The 18917-nt window shown below is 40.4% G+C and overlaps 1 protein-coding gene across 6 annotated transcripts in view; it reads left to right on the forward strand.

Annotated features, from left to right (window-relative positions):
• Nucleotides 1–18917, forward strand: part of CSMD3 (CUB and Sushi multiple domains 3) — a 933126-nt gene that overhangs the window by 838875 nt on the left and 75334 nt on the right. For 5 of the 6 annotated variants that reach the window (XM_060243303.1, XM_060243304.1, XM_060243306.1 and 2 more), the window contains 4 exons: nucleotides 5749–5922; nucleotides 7612–7785; nucleotides 11326–11511; nucleotides 16711–16884. In XM_060243303.1, coding sequence (XP_060099286.1) covers nucleotides 5749–5922; nucleotides 7612–7785; nucleotides 11326–11511; nucleotides 16711–16884 — 708 coding nt within the window. Of the gene's footprint in view, nucleotides 1–5748; nucleotides 5923–7611; nucleotides 7786–11325; nucleotides 11512–16710; nucleotides 16899–18917 lie in introns of all 6 variants that reach the window. The other variant, XM_060243308.1, reaches the window with a different exon arrangement.

Here is an 18917-nt window from a genome sequence, read left to right on the forward strand (position 1 = left end):
GGGAGAACATTGACCCAACCTTAGATTTAAATTGACTTCTACTTAATTAGTTTGCACTGAAGTTAGAAAAAGAAAGAAGGCAGCCATGTAAATAAGAACAATAGCTACTTAAGAAGCTACAAACGAGATTGTGTTTCAGGAGCAATGCTCATGTTCCTTCTCTCTCACTGCTGGGTTAAGAAGGAAGCCCTGAGCTACAGGCAAGAAATCCAGATAGCAGCTTCTCCCACACTAGGGTTGCCCTTTTGAAACTGGGTTATTTCTGAAATGGCAAAGAGCCATCTCATAGAGTTCTTTCCCTGTGCCTTGTGGCTTTTAGTGTTGCCCCAGTGGTATAATAAGGTGTACTACTGCAGTGCCTCCCTCAATGCTATTGAATCTGGTTTCTGAATTGTCACGTTTGTTTCAAACAAGGAAAGCAGGTTCTCTTTATCACTTACCTCCCAAAGATCAGCCACAGTTCAGCTAGATACTGGTGTATACTGGTGGTGAAAAGTGTCATCAAATCACAGCTTACTTGTGATGACCCACCTATTGGGTTTTCATGGCAGGAAGCAGATGAAGGTGGTTTTCCATTGCCTGCCTCTGTGTAGCAACCCCAGGCTTCCTCAGTGGCTCCAGTCTAGTACTAATGAGATCTGACCCTTCTTCGCTCCCAAGATCTGATGAGAATGGTTAGCGTGGGCCATCCAGATCAGGGCACTGGTTTTTATTACAGAATGTTTAAAAAATACATTAGTCTTTTCATAGCATGAACATATGAAGTTGCCTTACACTGATTCAAACCACTGGGTCATCAAAGTCAGAACTGTCAATGCAGTCTGGCAGTGGTTTGCCAGGATCATTGCATACTCCCCAAGCCTCTTAGCTGGATGTTCCAGGAATGGTACCTGAGCCCCTCTGCATGCCAAGCAGATGCTTTACCACTGAGCCACATCTAATGCCTGTTAAAAAAAAAAAGCCCATAAAGCTTAGGCTCCTGTAATGTGTTTATTTGCTGTACTGTCTATCCTGCATTAATGGAATGGGCCAACAAGTTTACCATAAAATCCTTGGAATACTTTCCTTGGACTAAGCCCCACTGAATAGGATGGCTCACTCACAGTGACATCCAAGCAGAGTTTATGTCCTTCAACCTTCAAGTGCTACATCCTGCTGACCCTACTCCCAACTATGCTGCTGCCATTTTTTATGCCTGTAAAATATACCGTAAATGATAACTATCATAAAGGAATGCCTATATGCATATAAATGTTCTTAGGAAAGAGATTTCCCCCCCCCCTGACATACTGGGATCCAGATTCTTTGACAGAGTGATTGGAGGAATGTAAGATATGGAAAGATGAGAACCAGTATTCTAAACTGCTGGGTTGTCCCCATCATATCTAGTGAGATCCTGGTCTGTTGGGTTTTTTTTAACTAGCAAGCTATTTCTCACTTGGGGGTTCGTGCCACACTGGCACACTTCTTTCCCTTGCAGGTCTTGGAGTTGAGATGAAACTTTCCTAAGTGCTGATACCTTCAGTAGTGTTGCTTAAGCCAGAAGGGGGTGTTGCAGCACAAACATTTTTTAAAAAAATATATTTTGGCAAATGGTTTCATTTGTGTACCTTACCGGATACTGTTTGAATTTCCCAGCCCAAGCCTCATAAATAACATCAAATAATAGATGATAGGTGGCTTCCTTCCAAAACAGCAATGTGCCAACTTAATCATTAAATCAAAGATATTACCCGACAGACAATAATGTTTAATTGAAAAAATTTGGCAAGGAAAAAATTAATGGGAAAGTTTGTCTCCTGTAAACCTGCTGGAACAATATACCACAACTATCAATATGTGGAAGACAGCATCAAATGACATGGCAGGTCCCGCTTCTACACAGGTGCATGTGCAGAGCAATTGGATGTGGTCTTCTCCCATCCCCAGTGTCTTGACTGTGTATAGCTCTTTTGACTGAATATAGCTTTTGTTGCACTCAGGGCCAGCCCTGCCAGTAGGCAAACTAGGTGTTTCCCTAGGGCGCTGGATTTCTGGGGTCACCAAATTGGGCGCCCCCCTTTTGACTCAGTGGCATTATCAGTGTAGGGAGGGCACCAGAAGTTAGCCTTGCCTAGGATGCCAGACAGTCTAGGGCCTGCCCTGGTTGTACTGAAATTATTTGGGGGGAGGGCAACAACACAAACAGAAAGTCCTAGGATCGGCTGCTGATTTTGTTGTTGCTGTTACTCTCCTTGAGTCCCAGTTATCTGGGCTTATAAATGTTATAAATAAATAAACTAGGATGAACAGATTTCTCGGGAGGGAAGGAACTTGATTGTTGCAAAGGCATCATGTAGTAGGAGTAAAAACATGTAGATTAAAATATTGCGGACTGCAAAGCTTGATGGATTTTAGCTTTTCTAGCAAAAATATATTTGGGTGATCTAGAGGGTATATAGCAGCTTTCCCATCTTTTAATATGCCATCAGTCATGAAACCTTTCACAGAGAAGCATCAAGCAATGCTGTAACATTAGTAACAAGATTATAAGACTGAGTGTGGAGAATGTTGTTGGTCCCTAAGGTGTTACTGAACAATATAGCTGAAACTAGACTCGAGTAATAGCTTGAGCGGTATACGAGTGTGGGGTCAACATTTCATTAATTACCAAATGAGTGTTTAGCCATGATATTTAGGATAATAATCTAGTGTGGTAAGGATTTGGACTGGGGAGACCTGGGTTCAGGCTCAAGGTACTCTTGGGCCCAGCTTTTCTTTTCTCTTCAGCCTAAAGTGTTTCACAGTGTGACTGTCAGGATCAAACAGAGGAGGGAAAATTGTATACTCATACTAGGGTTGCCAAGTCTGTGTTGGAAAATACCTAGAGACTTTAGGGATGGATGTGGGAGAGGGCAGGGCTTGGGGAGGGGAGGGGACTCAGCATGGTTCAATGCCATACAGTCTACACTTCGAAACAGCCATTTTCTCCAGGGGAGCTGATCTCTGCTTTCTGGGGATCAGTTGTAAAAGTCCCCACCTGAAGGCTGACAATCCTAACCCTTATCTCTACAGAGCGCAAAGCCCAGGATACAAATATGAGCGATAGTGTACAATTGTCAGTCTTGATTGCAAACATGGTACACTATTATCCAGAAAAAAAGCTTTCAAAATACTTCTGAAAAACTGCATTTCTTACAACTGTCTTTAAAAATGTCTACCCCAGATGCTAGATTTGCCCACCTGTCATCCAATTTTGAGCGACCAGACATTTTTAGGTCGGAACGATAGCTTATATACTGAAAATCAGCTGGCGAGAAAGGAATTTTCTAGTCTGAATTATGAAGTGAATAGAAATAATAGATTTGTTCTTTGGCATCATTCCAGAGGTTAATGCTAGTTATTCAAAGTGGCATGTTTATAACAAAAAGGTGATTTGGTATGTGCAGTCTTCATATTACTGAGTAAAATAATCTGTTCTTTTTTTCCTGTACTGTACAATTATCTTTGTCATATAAAAACCTGGAGAAAATTCTATTGTGAGAAGGCACATGGAAAGCGTTATTGGCCTACAAAGAAATGATCAAGAGCAACTATATTTCAAACTGAACAATAGTTGTGTAACTTTTAAAATGTCCTGGTAGAATGGATTTAAACTTTAGGAAAAGAATCACACACACAACACCCCCACCCCCAAACTGGCCCAGAGTCCTGAAAATTAGAGTTTAAAATGGAAGCGCTGAAAGACCATTAACAACAGACAGGACCATAAAATGTGTGGTGTGCAGCCATGCTTTACTGTAGCTAATGCTCTCATATTCCTGACAATGTCATATTGGCACTTTAAGATTCTTTTCATCACAGATATCTTAGAAAGAGAACTCAAAAGGGAGCAGAAAAAAGACACTGAAATCCAAGGGAATTAAACAGGCCTTGCTGGAATGGCTATGCAATATACAGTTAGCAGTTATCTATAATTCTATTATTGCATTGTTTAAAATTCTTCTTCATCTCTTTTTTCAATGCATAATACATAATGAGGAAGTCATTCCCCAAGACATGCAGAGAGACAGAATGGTTTCCTTGGTAATGGAAATAACTGTAAATGAAAGTGATCACAACAATCTCTTCCTTTCAGAAATGCTTATTTCATTCTCACAGGCCAAATCTTGTCCACACATTCTCCATTCATTAGAACATTTCATGTGTGTGTGTGTATGGGGGGAAGGGAGAATATAATTGTTTTACATGTGAGAGTTTGATAGAGGACTGAATCTGTGGTTTCCCAAATAGGGTTGCCAGGTCTGTGTTGGAAAATACCTGGAGACTTTGGGAGTGGGTTCAGGAGAGTGTGGGGTTTGGGGAGGGGAGGAGCCTCAGCATGGTACAACACCATAGAGTCCACCCTTCAAAGCAGCCATTTTCTCCAGGGGAGCTGATCTTTTCCAGCTGGAGATCAGTTGTAAAAGCAGATCTCCAATCTCTGCCTGGAGGATGGCAACCCTATATCTCAAACCATGGTAGTGGGAAACCCTCCGAAATAATATTAATGAGGTTTCATGTTCAAAGGCCAAAACCCCAAACTGAGTTTATTCCAAGTACATTTTAGGAAATAAGTAGGTATGATGGCTATATGCTTCTGTATCCATAATACAGAGGCTTTATACCACAAGGGACAGAACAGTATTTTACAAAATATGTATTTAAATGAGACGTGTACAAGTTGTGACCAAGAAAACTGCTCAAGAGTCCAATCCACCAGGTGAGCATTATGGCCCACCAGGTGATTAACAACCTTTTTTGTTGCTGTTGTTCTAATGCCAGGCAGGCACCAAGAGGTTTACTGATTCCCTAATTAGCCATTTTGCATGGCTAGTTGCCTCTGTTTGTCTGGGATTCACAAGTTGTGCAGATGTGCCTTAAATGCAGAAGAGCTGGTACCAACTTTGTCATTTGTCACACATATCAACTGGAAAGGTAGCATTTCAATAATGATTGCGCTTAAAGTGCCAATATAATGCTTATTACAATTATTTCTTGTAGCTCTGCTTTTGTCCAAAGCATTCAAGATGGGGGTACAAAAAGGCTGCCACATTTCATCCCTGAGAGTGTACCTTGTAAACGAGCATATTGTCTTAGTGAGACTTGCTGATCCATATCCAGTACCTTAACCACTCTGCCACATTGAGTTTCACTGTTCTTTTTCAAGGAAGATGTTTCTAAGAAATCATAGGTGATCTGGTGTAGTACATTGAATACCCTTTGATTGAAGAGGCCTGGCTTCAAATCCCAGCACAGTTAAGAAGTTCACTGGGTAGACTTGAGTCAGACGCATGCTCAGTGCACCTTGTAGGGTTGTGAGGACAATTTTATTTGCTCTGTTCTCCTTAAAATTAAATTAAATTAAATTAAATTAAATTATCATATGGCATTGTGTGTGCATTACTAGGAGTTCCTATGATTGTCTGGCAGCCTGATGTTCTAGCTCTTTTTAGCATTATGCAGCAAGCTAGAGTTATTTGGGAGGGGGGCTGGAAGAGCCATAATTGACTCAAGATTACCTAGGCTGACTTCAAGCGGAGGAGGACAGAATCAAACTTGGTTCTCCAGATTGGAGTCTGTTGCTCTTAACCACTATACCACACTGGCTCCGCTATCTTCCTGAAATGAAGACAGAATCTGAATATAATAAAAGTCCAATATTTGTAAGGTTAAATTTTTAATTTGTATGCATTTTAAACTATCGTTATTATTTTTACCTTGTTTTAGCTGGCCATTGTGGCACTCCAGATCTTATAGTCAATGGTCAAGTAATTGGAGAAAATTATGGGTACAGAGACACTGTCGTATACCAGTGCAATCCTGGCTTTCGACTGATTGGTTCATCTGTACGAATATGCCAGCAAGATCACAACTGGTCTGGTCAACTTCCAGCCTGTGTGCGTAAGTAAGGATGGCAGAGGTTTGCATGATGCATGTTCTGTTTCTACTATTTTGGTAAAAGGGTAGCATTAAAGTGAACAGTTTATTATTCTGTATATTAAAGACTGTTTTTCAGGAAATTGAATATTGCAGTAGATTAGCATACATGATTTTTTAATTAAAAAAAATCATTGTGCATGCTAATCTACTGCAACATGCAATTTTTAATTTAAAAAATCAACTTAAAAAAAAAACCCTCTCCTTAGCATTATATCATTGTGACTCACCCTGAGCCCATCTTCGGGAAGGGCAGACTAGAAATGCCCAGTTTGGAATAGGACTGGGGTATGCATATACAGATGGGCTTCCTAATGGGCCAAATTGCAGCCCAGCCTCCATCTGTTTCTGATGGGGGAAATGGGGGTAAGGCTGAAGCCCTTTCTCCTGGTTATGGCCCTGATCCAAATTCGGGACTGTGCACATGAGAATTGAATAGAACCCACACATTCACATCTGTCTTTAACACAAGGTGGGGCCCCAGACTCTGTGTACTCTGTAACATGTGAACTAAGAGACATGAGATTTTGGGGAAACAGGGGGAAACTTCTCATGGAGATCTCAGAGGCTAAAGCTGATTTTGAAGAAATCATGGCAATTCCTGCGGTTCTGTACAAGCAGGCCTCAGATTCAGCAGGAGTTCACAGGAGCACAGCTCCTGAACCTTTCTGATGGCTCCCCTTCTTCCTTCCCACCTATCTTGTCCATTGAATAGTAGGTGCAGCTACATAACAATCCCTAGATTAGGAGACTGCGTAGCCAGCCAGCCAGCCACCAGGGGCTTTGCCATGTCCCCAGCACCTCTCATTAACCCCTGGAGAAACTCACGCCACCCTTTCTCCACTTCTTATGTGATTTTGGATGGCAGGTGGCTTGCTGGCCTTTTGACTGGGGGGGACACCCAGGAGAGCCCCAGGCAAGCAAGGCCTGCTAGGACTGGTTGGATCTCTAGCCAGCCCAAGCAGGCCACGCTCGCTTGGGGCTCTCCTTTCTTACATCGGGTTGCTTTTGGCTGGGGGAGCAGCATATGCTAATAAGTTATGCTAATGAGCTCTGCCACCTGTTTTTCTATAAAACAACCCCTGTGTACAAGCATAGTTGAGTCATATATCTATGTCTCATAGAAATGAGAGGGACTGGAACAGAAAGTGGGTGAGAATTGCTTCATGCTCAAGGTACCAAGAGGAGCCAGCATAAGACACATGAGTTTAATCTCGTTCACCAGTTCTTTCCTCTCAGCTCTCAGTTGTTAAACTGTATGCCACCATCTGACAGCCTTAGACCAGTCCCAAGAGGAAAGAGAAGAAACAACTCTGGGATGCAGCCCCAAAACTTATTGTTTGCCAGCCCTAGTACAACCTCAGATTTTTTAACCTCTACAAAAATGATGTGAGAGCTATTGCTGGCAAAAATGGTGGGTTTAACCTCATGTAGTATTTTTGCTTCCTTTCTGAGTACCTATTACTTTCCAGCATAGGGTCAGAGAGGTGTTTTCTCTTTGAGAACATCAAACCAGAGATGAGGCAAGGACATCTCTGTTGCACCACACACACACACACACACACATACACACATAAAAGCAAACTATTATTTTTTCAGTACAGTGGAAAGTGATAACAATACTCTTCCTCTCTCACTTGTTTTTGATGTTAGCTGTTAGCTGTGGTCATCCTGGCAGTCCAATTTATGGACGAACGAGTGGGAACGGTTTCAATTTCAATGATGTTGTGACATTCTCTTGCAATACCGGCTATGTCATGCAAGGACCAACAAAAGCCCAGTGTCAAGCAAACAGGCAGTGGAGCCACCCACCACCGATATGTAAAGGTAAGAACTGATTCTCAGGAAAGGAAGGTTTGCTTAGATCGGGGTGGCCAAACTGTGACTTGTTCACACATATTGTGTGGCTTTCAAAGTCCCCTATGCCCCGTTGGCCAGCTCAGAGAAGGCATTTGTGACTTCTCCAAGCTAAGTCAGTTGGTGGCTTGGAGAATGCATTTGAAGTTAAAATTGCTTTCTTTCCACCTCTCCCTCCCTTCCATCTGTTTGCCTGCCTGCCTGCTCTCAAACATCTGATGTTCATGTCCTGTGGCTTTCAAACATCTGAGGTGTATTTTATGTGACTCTTATGTTAAGCAGGTTTGGTCACCCCTGTTTTAGATGAATGAACAGCGAATTGGATACCAAGCAGTTAATGTATATTCTAGGCACTGTTCTAAAAAGCACCTGAGGGAGAGGCAACAGGTCTTTGAAGACTGAAAGTTTTCCACTTTTCAAAAATAATGGTTTGGATCTGAAAGCCATGTGCAGAGTTCCACTGGGGTACCAGGACTATTCTCTCCCACCCACCCCTTATTACAACTGCTCCTTGAACCTGTCAGACCCTCTAGAGCTACATGGGCTGAGGGGGTGGAGAAACTTGGTTCAAGAACTCCTGTTTTGTCAATTAAAGTACTTTGGGCTAGTAGTAATAATACAGGCTCTGTTAATTCAAATGGATTGTGGTATACTTTAAAGACAGTATAGAATGTAAAAACATACTGTATTTTAATTGTTTTACATAATGCATTTGGTCTTCTGTTTGGAATTATGTCACTTGAAACTATAGCTGACATGGCAAGCCTTTGAGAAAATGTTTCCTTACAATGTTGGATTCTTTTTGCCTAACAATGATAAATCACTTCTGTGTATTGGGCACTAAAATATATATCTTACGTAGTTATTATTATAAGGGTCAGATGCCCAAGGTGTTTATTGATTCACTTGCTTTTGAAAAACTTAAACAGCCATGACATTTTAAATTCTATTTCAAAAGTTAGCTTTGAACACCAAAACTGATAATAAGCATCAAATCATTCTCCCATCCCCTGTGGGGTACCAGCTCTAGTTCTACCCTTGGGAATATGACAGTTAAACTGGTTAACTTTAAAATTAATCAGCCTGCTGTGGCCTGTTAAAAACAGGTAAACTTTTAAATATCTGCAAGCTTGCAAGTTGTTCTTTTATCAAGTGAAACAACCCTCTAGTAGGTTCCTGTCACAGTGATAGGAAAAAAAATACAGCAAAATTCCTAATGAGAAAAATTACTCAAAGGACTGCAAAAAATTCTGCACAAAAGGCAGTATGAAAGTCACTATTTGGCACCATCCCTCTTTTATCTAATATTCTAGGTTTTGTTTCTGGCATGTCGTTATACATTGTTCTACATTTTCTGATTTATTATCTTTTTTAAAAGTATATGACCAAAATAATAATTAAAAAAAAAAACAAATTAAAACATCCGTATATGTTCTACTCAAGAATTATCCATATACTAATTCCACATTTTCAAGTACCAATGCCTGCTTTTAAACCTACAGGTAGAAAACTCATTCAAATACTATCCTTGTATGTTAAAATTGGTCATAATCAGAACTTGTTTTGTAACAGGAACTCCTTTGCATATTAGGCCACACACCCCTGATGTAGCCAATCCTCCAAGAGCTTACAGGGCTCTTCTTACAGGGCCTACTATGAGCTCCAAGAGAATTGGCTACATCAGGGGTGTGTGGCTTAATACACAAAGGAGTTCCTGCTACCAAAAAAGCCCTGGTCATAACTTAATTTTGTTGATGGTCTATTAGTGCAGTATGAAATACTCATAGAGGTGGATACTATGAAAAACCAATAGAAAGTGCAGATGGACCCCAAATGCTTCCAGCTTTCCCCTCCCTCCCAGGAGCCCTTTCCAACCCTGGGAGAGTTAATTCTTGTGGTCAGAGAACCCTCATGCAGGCTCAGAGGCTGTTGTGAGGAGGAGGAGGAACAGAGTAAAGTCATTCCTTCCTACCTCTTGAATGACCAAAGAGATTTTGCCTTCTTCTCCACTGCAGGCTCCCAACCTGTGCAGCTATTAGTCCACATGGGTCCCACACCCCTGGAAATAAACTTTGCCAAAGTCAGAAAAGATTAATAGGAGAGAGGAAAGTGATATTTGCACGACTCTCATAAGGTCCTTGCTCTGGATCCCACCCATATATTGTATCACATATGTCTTATTGTAATTAGGGGTATGTAGGAAAACTTTAAAAAAAAAAAATTGGGTCCATTGGACCAAAAAATATTGGCATTCCTGACTATTCCTAAATTCAAATGTTGTATTGGGAGTTGAGTAAATATTCAGGAAACCTGGATTTATTCTGCTCCATTATACTCTATGGGAACGAAGATATTTTTCAGATATTATTCGGCTCGGTATATACCGAGTGCACACCCCTAATTCCCATTCTTCTCTTCCAGACTTTTTTGAACAAAATAAGAGCTTGTTCTCTTCTCTCCTATGTGTTACTTATGTGTATATGGTAAAGAAAAGCAGTAAAACAGAAAGGACAATGATATTTAGTGTGAGTGCTGTGACTGAAGAGGCAGTCTATAGACTGCTTTGTTAATTCCAGAAAGCAAACCCAGACACGTTCGGTTTCATCACATGGAACTTCCATCATTACAAAGAATGAATAAACCATAAGTATGTGTGTTCATTTCCAAACGACTGGGGAAAAATCAATCCAAAAGGCCCTATTTGTTAAAATCATTGGAGTAACAAAAATGAATGGGAATATCAGCAAATGAATGAATTTGATTTCTTTCAATCAGTTCCCTGGAACTTAGCAGTCTGGTTTAGAGAGATTGATAAGATCAGAGGGAGTGAGACAGAGCCAGGAAATATGAAACTGCCATTACAGCTTCCCATTCCTCAAAGTCAAAAGAATTCTGCAATAGAAGAGAATTACACTGATACTTTTTTCTTTCTTCAATGTCTCCATCAATCATTGCTGGCTCAGTGATTCAGGGATAGCTGTCTTGATTCTGTATAAGCTGCAGTGGATGACCTCCCAAGTTTCCCCTTTTACTGAGTAGTTGCCTATAGGGCATTTTGGTGTTACTCTGATCTCTGCTATTTAGTATATACATTTTTGTTCATTTTGGAATGCCCCATTGAAACTACTGGGAATAAAAACATATCTAAACATATCTAATGGTGAGGTCTAACAAATGTAATGCTTAATGAAGAGAAAATAAACAAAACTAAAAAAAATTAAAGGAGCAAAAACTCACATTCCTAATAAGTTATAAAAATCATTCATACAGTTACCCATCACTGGATTGGGACTGGGGGTATCAGAATGACCTCCCCACTTACTTTCACATGCATAATTATCAAATTTTTCACAGGGCAATCCCAAACTGTTAATGGATTTAGATGGCTATAACTTACTTTAGGCTTGCACTGTCTTTAAAGTTTTTTTAAAAAGTCAAAATTTCTTTCTGATAATGGAAATGCCCCAGGGTTTGATATATGTATACTCTTGTGTCATCTGTATTTTGCAGTGGTCAACTGTACTGATCCAGGAATTCCTGCAAATTCCATAAGAGAAAGTAAAATTGAGCATGGAAATTTTACCTATGGCACTGTTGTGTTTTATGACTGTAATCCTGGATATTTTTTATTTGGATCGTCTGTTTTAGTCTGCCAGCCAAATGGTCACTGGGATAAACCTTTGCCAGAATGCATTAGTAAGTATTTTAGAAATGTGTATATGAGTACAAAATGCATATCTGCTTGTTAAAATAAGCAGGACAACTGTGCATGATTTTTCATGTCATGTACAGAAAGCAAAACTATTGTGTTTGATCATCCCATGCAATAACCTTCATTGGGTTTATGTCTCTCCCCGCCACCCCACACACAGAAGGACTAGCTTTGTCCAAAATCTATCACATTTCAGATCACCTATCTTCCTGCTCCCTCCATTGCAGGAGCTCCTGCTAGAATTCTACCCCTGAGGATCAGAATACTGGATTGTTAATATTTACAGAGATCCATGATTAAGGCATTGATTAATAGGTGATATAGCACCATAAAATATGGTGAACTGAAAGAGCCTTTATTGTGTGATTAATTTCTGTTGTCTTAAAACAGGTGACCTGAAACTGATAATTATTACCAATTAAATCTTCACTTTTTTAGCATGGAAGATTGGTTTCATCAAAGTTTCAACAAAACATTCATTGACTTCCATGCAGTCATGATATTCTGCCTCTTCTGTTCCCCCCTTCTTAAGGCACCGTAAGCAAAAGTTGTGTTAATGTCCATTTTGTATGGTTCAGCGCTACTAGGCCTCAATCTGTGAAACACTATTTAAGATTAATCTTGGTGATCTGTCTCTGGAACTACTTTTAAAGCATGCTGTTGTAGGATTGATTTACAAATGTTATCACAATATATTTAGGTCAGACAAAATAGAAAAAATAGATACAAGGCATAATTCATACAGAATTTGCTGCCACAAGATGTAGGGATGAGGTGATGGCCAGTGGCTTAAGTGACTTGCAGGTCAATCAGTGACTGATATTGAAAGCTAAATGGAATATTTGTATTCAGAGCTAGGATTTTTTCAAACACCACATCATGGTAGGGTTGCCAGGTCTGTGTTGGAAAATTCTGGAGACTTTGGGGATGAATCCGGGATAGAATGGGGTTTGGGGAGGGGCCTCAGAATGATACAGTGCCAAAGATTCCACCCTTCAAAGCAGCCATATTCTCCAGGGGAACTCACAAAAAAGAGAGAACCACAGAATAATAATAGCCTATACAAAAATAGACCATGATAAGATAACTAACAAACTTCACACAATATGTTTGAAATAATCACCTTATATAAAGTTAATGATATATCAAAAGCCAGTTCAAACAATTGAATCATCAAGATACAATGATTTCCTCTATGTTGATAAATAAACACATGATTTAGCAACATACAAGAAATCATTGTGTCTTGATTCAGTTGTATGAATTGGCTATTGATAAATCATTAACTTTGTATAAGGTGATTATCTATTTCAAATATATTGTGCAGTTTGTTAGTTATCTTTCCATGGTCTATTTTTGTATAGATTACTATGTTCTCCAGGGGAGCTGATTTCTGCCTGATGAAAATCAGTTGTAAAAGCAGGAAATATCCAGGTCCTACCTGGAGGCTGGTAACCCTATCATGGAGACAAACCATAGGTGAGAACTATTGCCTTCACACCCTGCTTATAGCCTTCCTGAAATTGACTTGCTTCTGTGCTGCCCTGTCAATTTCCCTACATCGCAGGTCAGTGGATTGTGGATTTGGCTATAGGGAGGTGCTGTTAAATAGGTTGGTCGCTTTAGTTTGGCAGGTTTTTATTGTGCATCCAATGGAAATGGAGCTGTTCCCCCATCTGCACTGCCGGAATCCCTGGCTCCTCCAGAGAAGATCGCAGCAGACCTGCCCTCAAGAATGGACAATCTCATTAATATATCAGCTTGAAATGCAACTTGGGAGTTCTTTCCCGAACCCAAGCCTGAAACTCTGTGAGGGAGGAATGCCTGACACCTGTTCCAACGGAAAGAGCCTTTGCATTATGGCCGTGTTAACCCCTTCCTCGCCCTCCTCATCTGAAGAAGATGAAGGGGGGCTGGCCTTTTAGGCAGGCCTTAGGGAACTTGGGTGACAGCTGGTTACCCTTAGACTTACCCAACCCCTTCTTCCCAGGCATCTTGTAAAACCAATTAAGAATAAAGCCACACAAAGAATAAAGTCACACAAAATAGCCTAATATGGCTGCTGCTTCCACAAAAATTACACTAAAATGGCAGACGCTAGGCACCACTTAAAATGGCTGCCTACAGCTTCAAAGAAAGGCAACAAAGCTGATAGTGCCTGCCTAAAATGGCCCCCACACAACAACCCCTAAAACAGCCGCCTTCCTGCACAAGAAGGAGGCCAAAAAGAAGCAAATATGGCTGACCCAGCCCACAAAAAACAAACATTGGGTAGGCAAAAAATTGGGCAAACTCCCTCAAAATAAATGAAAACAATTTGCAGAGGCCAAAAATCCAACCCTTTGCATACCGCCTGCTAAAAAGGGGAGGGGTTTCTGGCAATAAGGCTGATAAAGGAATGCTAAGCAGCCTAGGAAGGCATCCAAATTAAATTGAAGTGGGGGATGGGAAAAAAGGGCGGGGGGAGACCAATAAGCCGTGAACTCCGCTTCTCCTCCTCCGATGTCTTCTTCATGCACTGAGACCACCCCTCAGTCACGCCAAAAGCTGCCATCACGAAACTGCGCCCACCAGGCCTTATCAGTGGCCTGATCAGCTCCCATCCCCTGAAATTGACCAGGGCAGAGCAGAAGCGAGTAAAGGCAATCCTGCCTGCCCATTAAGCCTCTGGGCCTAGAAATTGACCAGGAAAGAGGAGCAGCTAACGACACTCCTCCTTCAACGATCTCGAGCTGGAGATTGCAGAAGGGGGCAGATGGTCCTGCCGTTACTCCAGCAAGCCCCACCACTTCAAAAATGCACCCAAATGGGCCGCGAAAGTCCTCCCTTCCCTTCCAGAGAGGCAAAGACGTCCCTGCAGCCAAGCAGCATTGCTGCTGCCTGCTAGAGACAGATTGTCAAGTAACCATCCGCTCTCTGAGGACATGCACTGGATTTACGCACAGCATCTTCACTTATGACTCTGATAAAGAAGTCTGTGAAAACTCATATCACAGTACATCCATTAGTCTGTAAGGAATCACAAGTTATTTTTACTGCCTGCTGTAAATCAAAAACTCACCTCCTCTTCCACCATCAGAAAGTAATTCAAAATATAGTATCATTTTTATTTTAAAAAAAAACAGAGTTTTGGGCAGAATCTGAGTCTGTTGCATGCTGTGTGTGCCTTGAATCAGTTATAAAAAAAGTATGTAGCACAACACCTACAAGTGACATTTACTGACCTTTTTAAAATGTAATGTGTCAGTAGCCATAGAAGACTTTTTCAGATTAACTATATAATGAAAGTGTGAAACTAGTGGCTGTACTGAAATAGCCTAGTGACTTTTTGTCATGGGGAGGATGGTGAACTACTGTATTCAGAGCCTTAGGAAACACTTTTCAACATGACATTATAACACACCATGTAATAGATTGGGGGGGGGGAGAGGATGCAGTTTCTATAGGACAGAATTAAGGCTGTAAAGTTTGCTTAACTATGTCCATGGTATTTTTGTAATTGTGTGTATCTTACAACTTACAAGAGGTGTCGTTTTTCATTTGCTCACCAGAAGTAGAAGGATTTTTCTCTTGTGTATCCTATAGATATAAAAACCAAGTTGTACTGGTGACAACTCACCTACCCTTCCTTTGGCTAAGCCACATGGCACTCAATCCCTCCAGCCCCAGAACTGATGAGGACTGGGCCTCTGGGGAAGCTGCCTTCACATCCTATTGGCCCATCCTGCTGGGTCCATTTTCCCTGAGTGGCTGTTGTTAGGCAACCACAGTATTTCAAGATTGGCTCTGTCAGTAAAAGGTGGGGAGGAGGCCCTTTCCAGGCCTATTTTGGCCTTTGAGGGAGAACTCATTGAGCCCAGTACTGACTACAGTTGCCAGCTCCAGGTTGGTGGGCAATTTCTGGAGATTTTGTGGTGAAGTCTACAGAAGCCAGAGTTCAAGGAGGGGAGAGGCCTCAGCTGAATATAATGCCATAGAGTCTACCCTCCATAGCAGTTATTTTCTCCAGGGGGAGAGAGATCTGTTGTCTGGAGTTCAGCTGTGATACCAAGAGATCTTCAGGCTCCACCTGGAGGTTGGTTGCCGTAACCCTGGCAGCACCCTCTTGTTGCACACAACCTGTGAGCCAAGTGTGCTCCCCCACCCAATTCAGAGCACAATTGGAGTCTTGTGAATATTACCAATGCATCTTTGCATATACAAGAATCATATAGATTCCCTTATTGTGGTAGCAGGACTAACTGTGACCCTCTGTTGAATGTATACTTGATAAAGTATCTTGATTTGTTGTGGCATAATATGTAAAAAGATCAATTGATGATTCATTTCTAAAATATGGGTATGGAGGCTCAGACCTTGAAGAGATATGTAGAGGATGACAAGGGTCATTGTACAGCAACTGAAAGATGCTTTGCTTATGATTGCTGCTACTTGATCTTGTAATTTTGAGGGCAACTACCATGTTTGCCAGCATAGTTCAGAAAATTGTCCCGTTTTTTAAGGGAATACAAAATCCCAAATATGTGTCACAATCAGTCTTTGAAAGAGTGGTTTGATTGTAAAAATAATTTGGATGAGAGCCAGTGATTTACAAAATATAGATTGTCAATGCAGAGTTATAAACATTTAAGACAGTAATGTCTAAGCAGGGTACTGAACTTATAACAACCTAATTGGCTCTTGCAAATGTTGACATATGAAGCTTTATGTTTACTGATATTTCCCAGTTCTCCCAGCATTTTCCAAAATTTCATCTGGAAGAGAAAAGGAAGTAATATAACAGAATGTCTATTAGCTATTGCACAGGACTTGAAAAGAATCAGCTGAGATAATTTTCCCATAGTTACATAGGAAGTGCTTCAGAAGCAGTTCCATTAAATAAGGAATAAAATTGAGAAATAAAGACTGGATATATTACGTTTTCTGACATCTCTGTTTTCCTTGCACTCTCACTGTAGCCTAGGCAAAATAGTCATGTGCTGATAAATATGCACACAAACATCAATATACACATATAATCAACAATTGTTTGTTAAATTTCGGCTCAGGTAAGCCAAGTAAAAGGGTCATAGTGTGAGTAAATGTTTTAATGCCATGTAAAGAACACAAAATGCAATGGTGATGTCAAATGGAAGAATTTAGATTATAACGTAATTTTTATCTCCAATATTTATGTATCGTAGTGATTGACTGTGGTCATCCTGGCATTCCTCCCAATGCAATCCTGTCTGGTGAAAAATATACATTTGGTTCCACTGTTCGTTACTCCTGTACGGGAAGACGATTGCTAATAGGACAGGCATCCCGGACATGCCAGTTAAATGGACACTGGAGCGGATCTATGCCTCATTGCTCAGGTACCACTTTTGAAGTATGTGAATGTGCTTTTGAATGCAATTCTAAGCTTATATTAGTGTTGGCTGGAACTGGCTTTTTAGGAAACTGAAAATTAAACCCCAAATGTTTAACATTTATATATAATTTATATATATATATATATATTTTTTAAATTTGTATTTTATATATTTGAGAGCTAGTGATGTGCAGTGGTTAAGAGGACTAATATCTGGAAGACCAAGACCAAGGTTTGAATCCCCACTTACGCCATGGAAGTTCAGAGGGTGACCTTGTGCCAGTTATGCTGCCTCAGCCTGATCTACCTCACAGGGTTTTTGTGAGGATAAAATAGAGGAAAGGAGAATGATTTAAGCCACTTTGATTCCCACTGGTGGGGTATAAATTAATTATTTTTAAAAAGATACTTAGCTGCAGCAAAGCTAAATTCTACTTTATGCCTGGCAAGGAACACCAATTTGGAAAATGTTTCTAATGATATTTAAAATAAAAAATGAACACAGAGTAATATAGGACAGCTGACCAGTTGGTGATGAATATTTATATTTAATGCTCTTTACATATTACTGAGAAGGAAGCTGAATTCCATATGGAGTGTTTCTGCATCTTGATTTCCTTCTCTTGACTTGGTTTTGTTTAACATGCAGAATTACTGTTTAATATAGTTTCCCTACACAGATGTCATATGTGTTATGATTATGCGTTCATTCTCAGTAACATCCCAGATATCTTATTTTCTGTAAAGAATAGCATTTAGTGAAAAGGGGCTTCAGGGTTATTGGAAGATATTTCAGCACTGATTCACTTTTAAGGATGTGGCATTCACAAAACAGAATTGATCCTTATGCTACACAAAGCATTTGTGTAAAGTTTATCTGTCCAACTTTGCAACCAGTGAACAAGAAACATAACACCAGATGGGATTATGTAAATGGAAAGATAGGACTATGCAGATAGGATTCTTAATGATTCTCAGTGTTTTGGGCCACCAAAAAGAAGGAAAAATCATAATCCTCATGAAGCTGCCCTATACATACCCTATTCACAAGCTACAGAGAATGCATGTACAATCTGTGTATAGTATACACGTGATTGTTCTTTGTACATGAGTTAAATAATTCTTATGTTACAGTCAATGCGTATGCAGCTGAACATGTGATACAGATGCCACATTTATGCAGGTGCTGGTCCTGTTTTCTTCTTAAAGGGAACAAGTGTTGGCGCTTTTGTATAAACAGATGCATTCTTATGGGCAAGGTGTATGTGCATTCACTATAACATCTGAACATGTCCAGTGAGTCAAACCAATGGCCTGTCAAGATCAGGATTGTCTACTCTGGCTGGCAGTAGCTGTCCAGGGTTTCAGGCAAACATATCTGACATCGGGTGTTTTTACACTGGCAGTTTGCAATGCCCTGTCACGGCATTGGAAACTCACCTTTTACATTACCTAATGTTCTCACAACTGTTTTGCATCGTTGCTCCCTGAAGCATCTACATTTGTTTTGGTGAGATAAGTTTTGGAGCTGCTGCTGCAGTGTTATTCTCCACACTAGTTTTGATCTGGTCTTTTCTCTACAGGCATTTCAAACTTATAGATGTTTTCATACATTTTAAAAGACTCCTCCAAAGGCCACCACAAGGTGCAGTAATTTGCATGAGAACTGACAGCACTTGAAATTTTTACATATCATTGCTTGCCTCATCTAGTAATTTAAATTTGTATTGTTTTTGCAGTGTTTACACGATTTCCAAGAAATCGTATACATTTAACTTAGCACTGATATTCCAGCTGCCCTCTGATCAGAGACACCCCCCCCAAAAAAAATTGAAACACTTAAATGTAAAAGGAAAATAATTAAAATGGAACAGTGGCAGGTGATTTGAAGACTCTAAAAGTCTGGATCAAACTGAATGTAAAAACACCCATCATCTACTACCTGTTCCTTTAAATAAGATTCTGCAGATTGAATCTGAGAGCTTCCACACACAAAGCAGTTTTGCATGACAACACAATCTCCTCCCAGTGATGTCC

Source organism: Heteronotia binoei, chromosome 7 (genome assembly GCF_032191835.1).
Source record: "Heteronotia binoei isolate CCM8104 ecotype False Entrance Well chromosome 7, APGP_CSIRO_Hbin_v1, whole genome shotgun sequence".
NCBI lineage: Eukaryota > Metazoa > Chordata > Lepidosauria > Squamata > Gekkonidae > Heteronotia > Heteronotia binoei.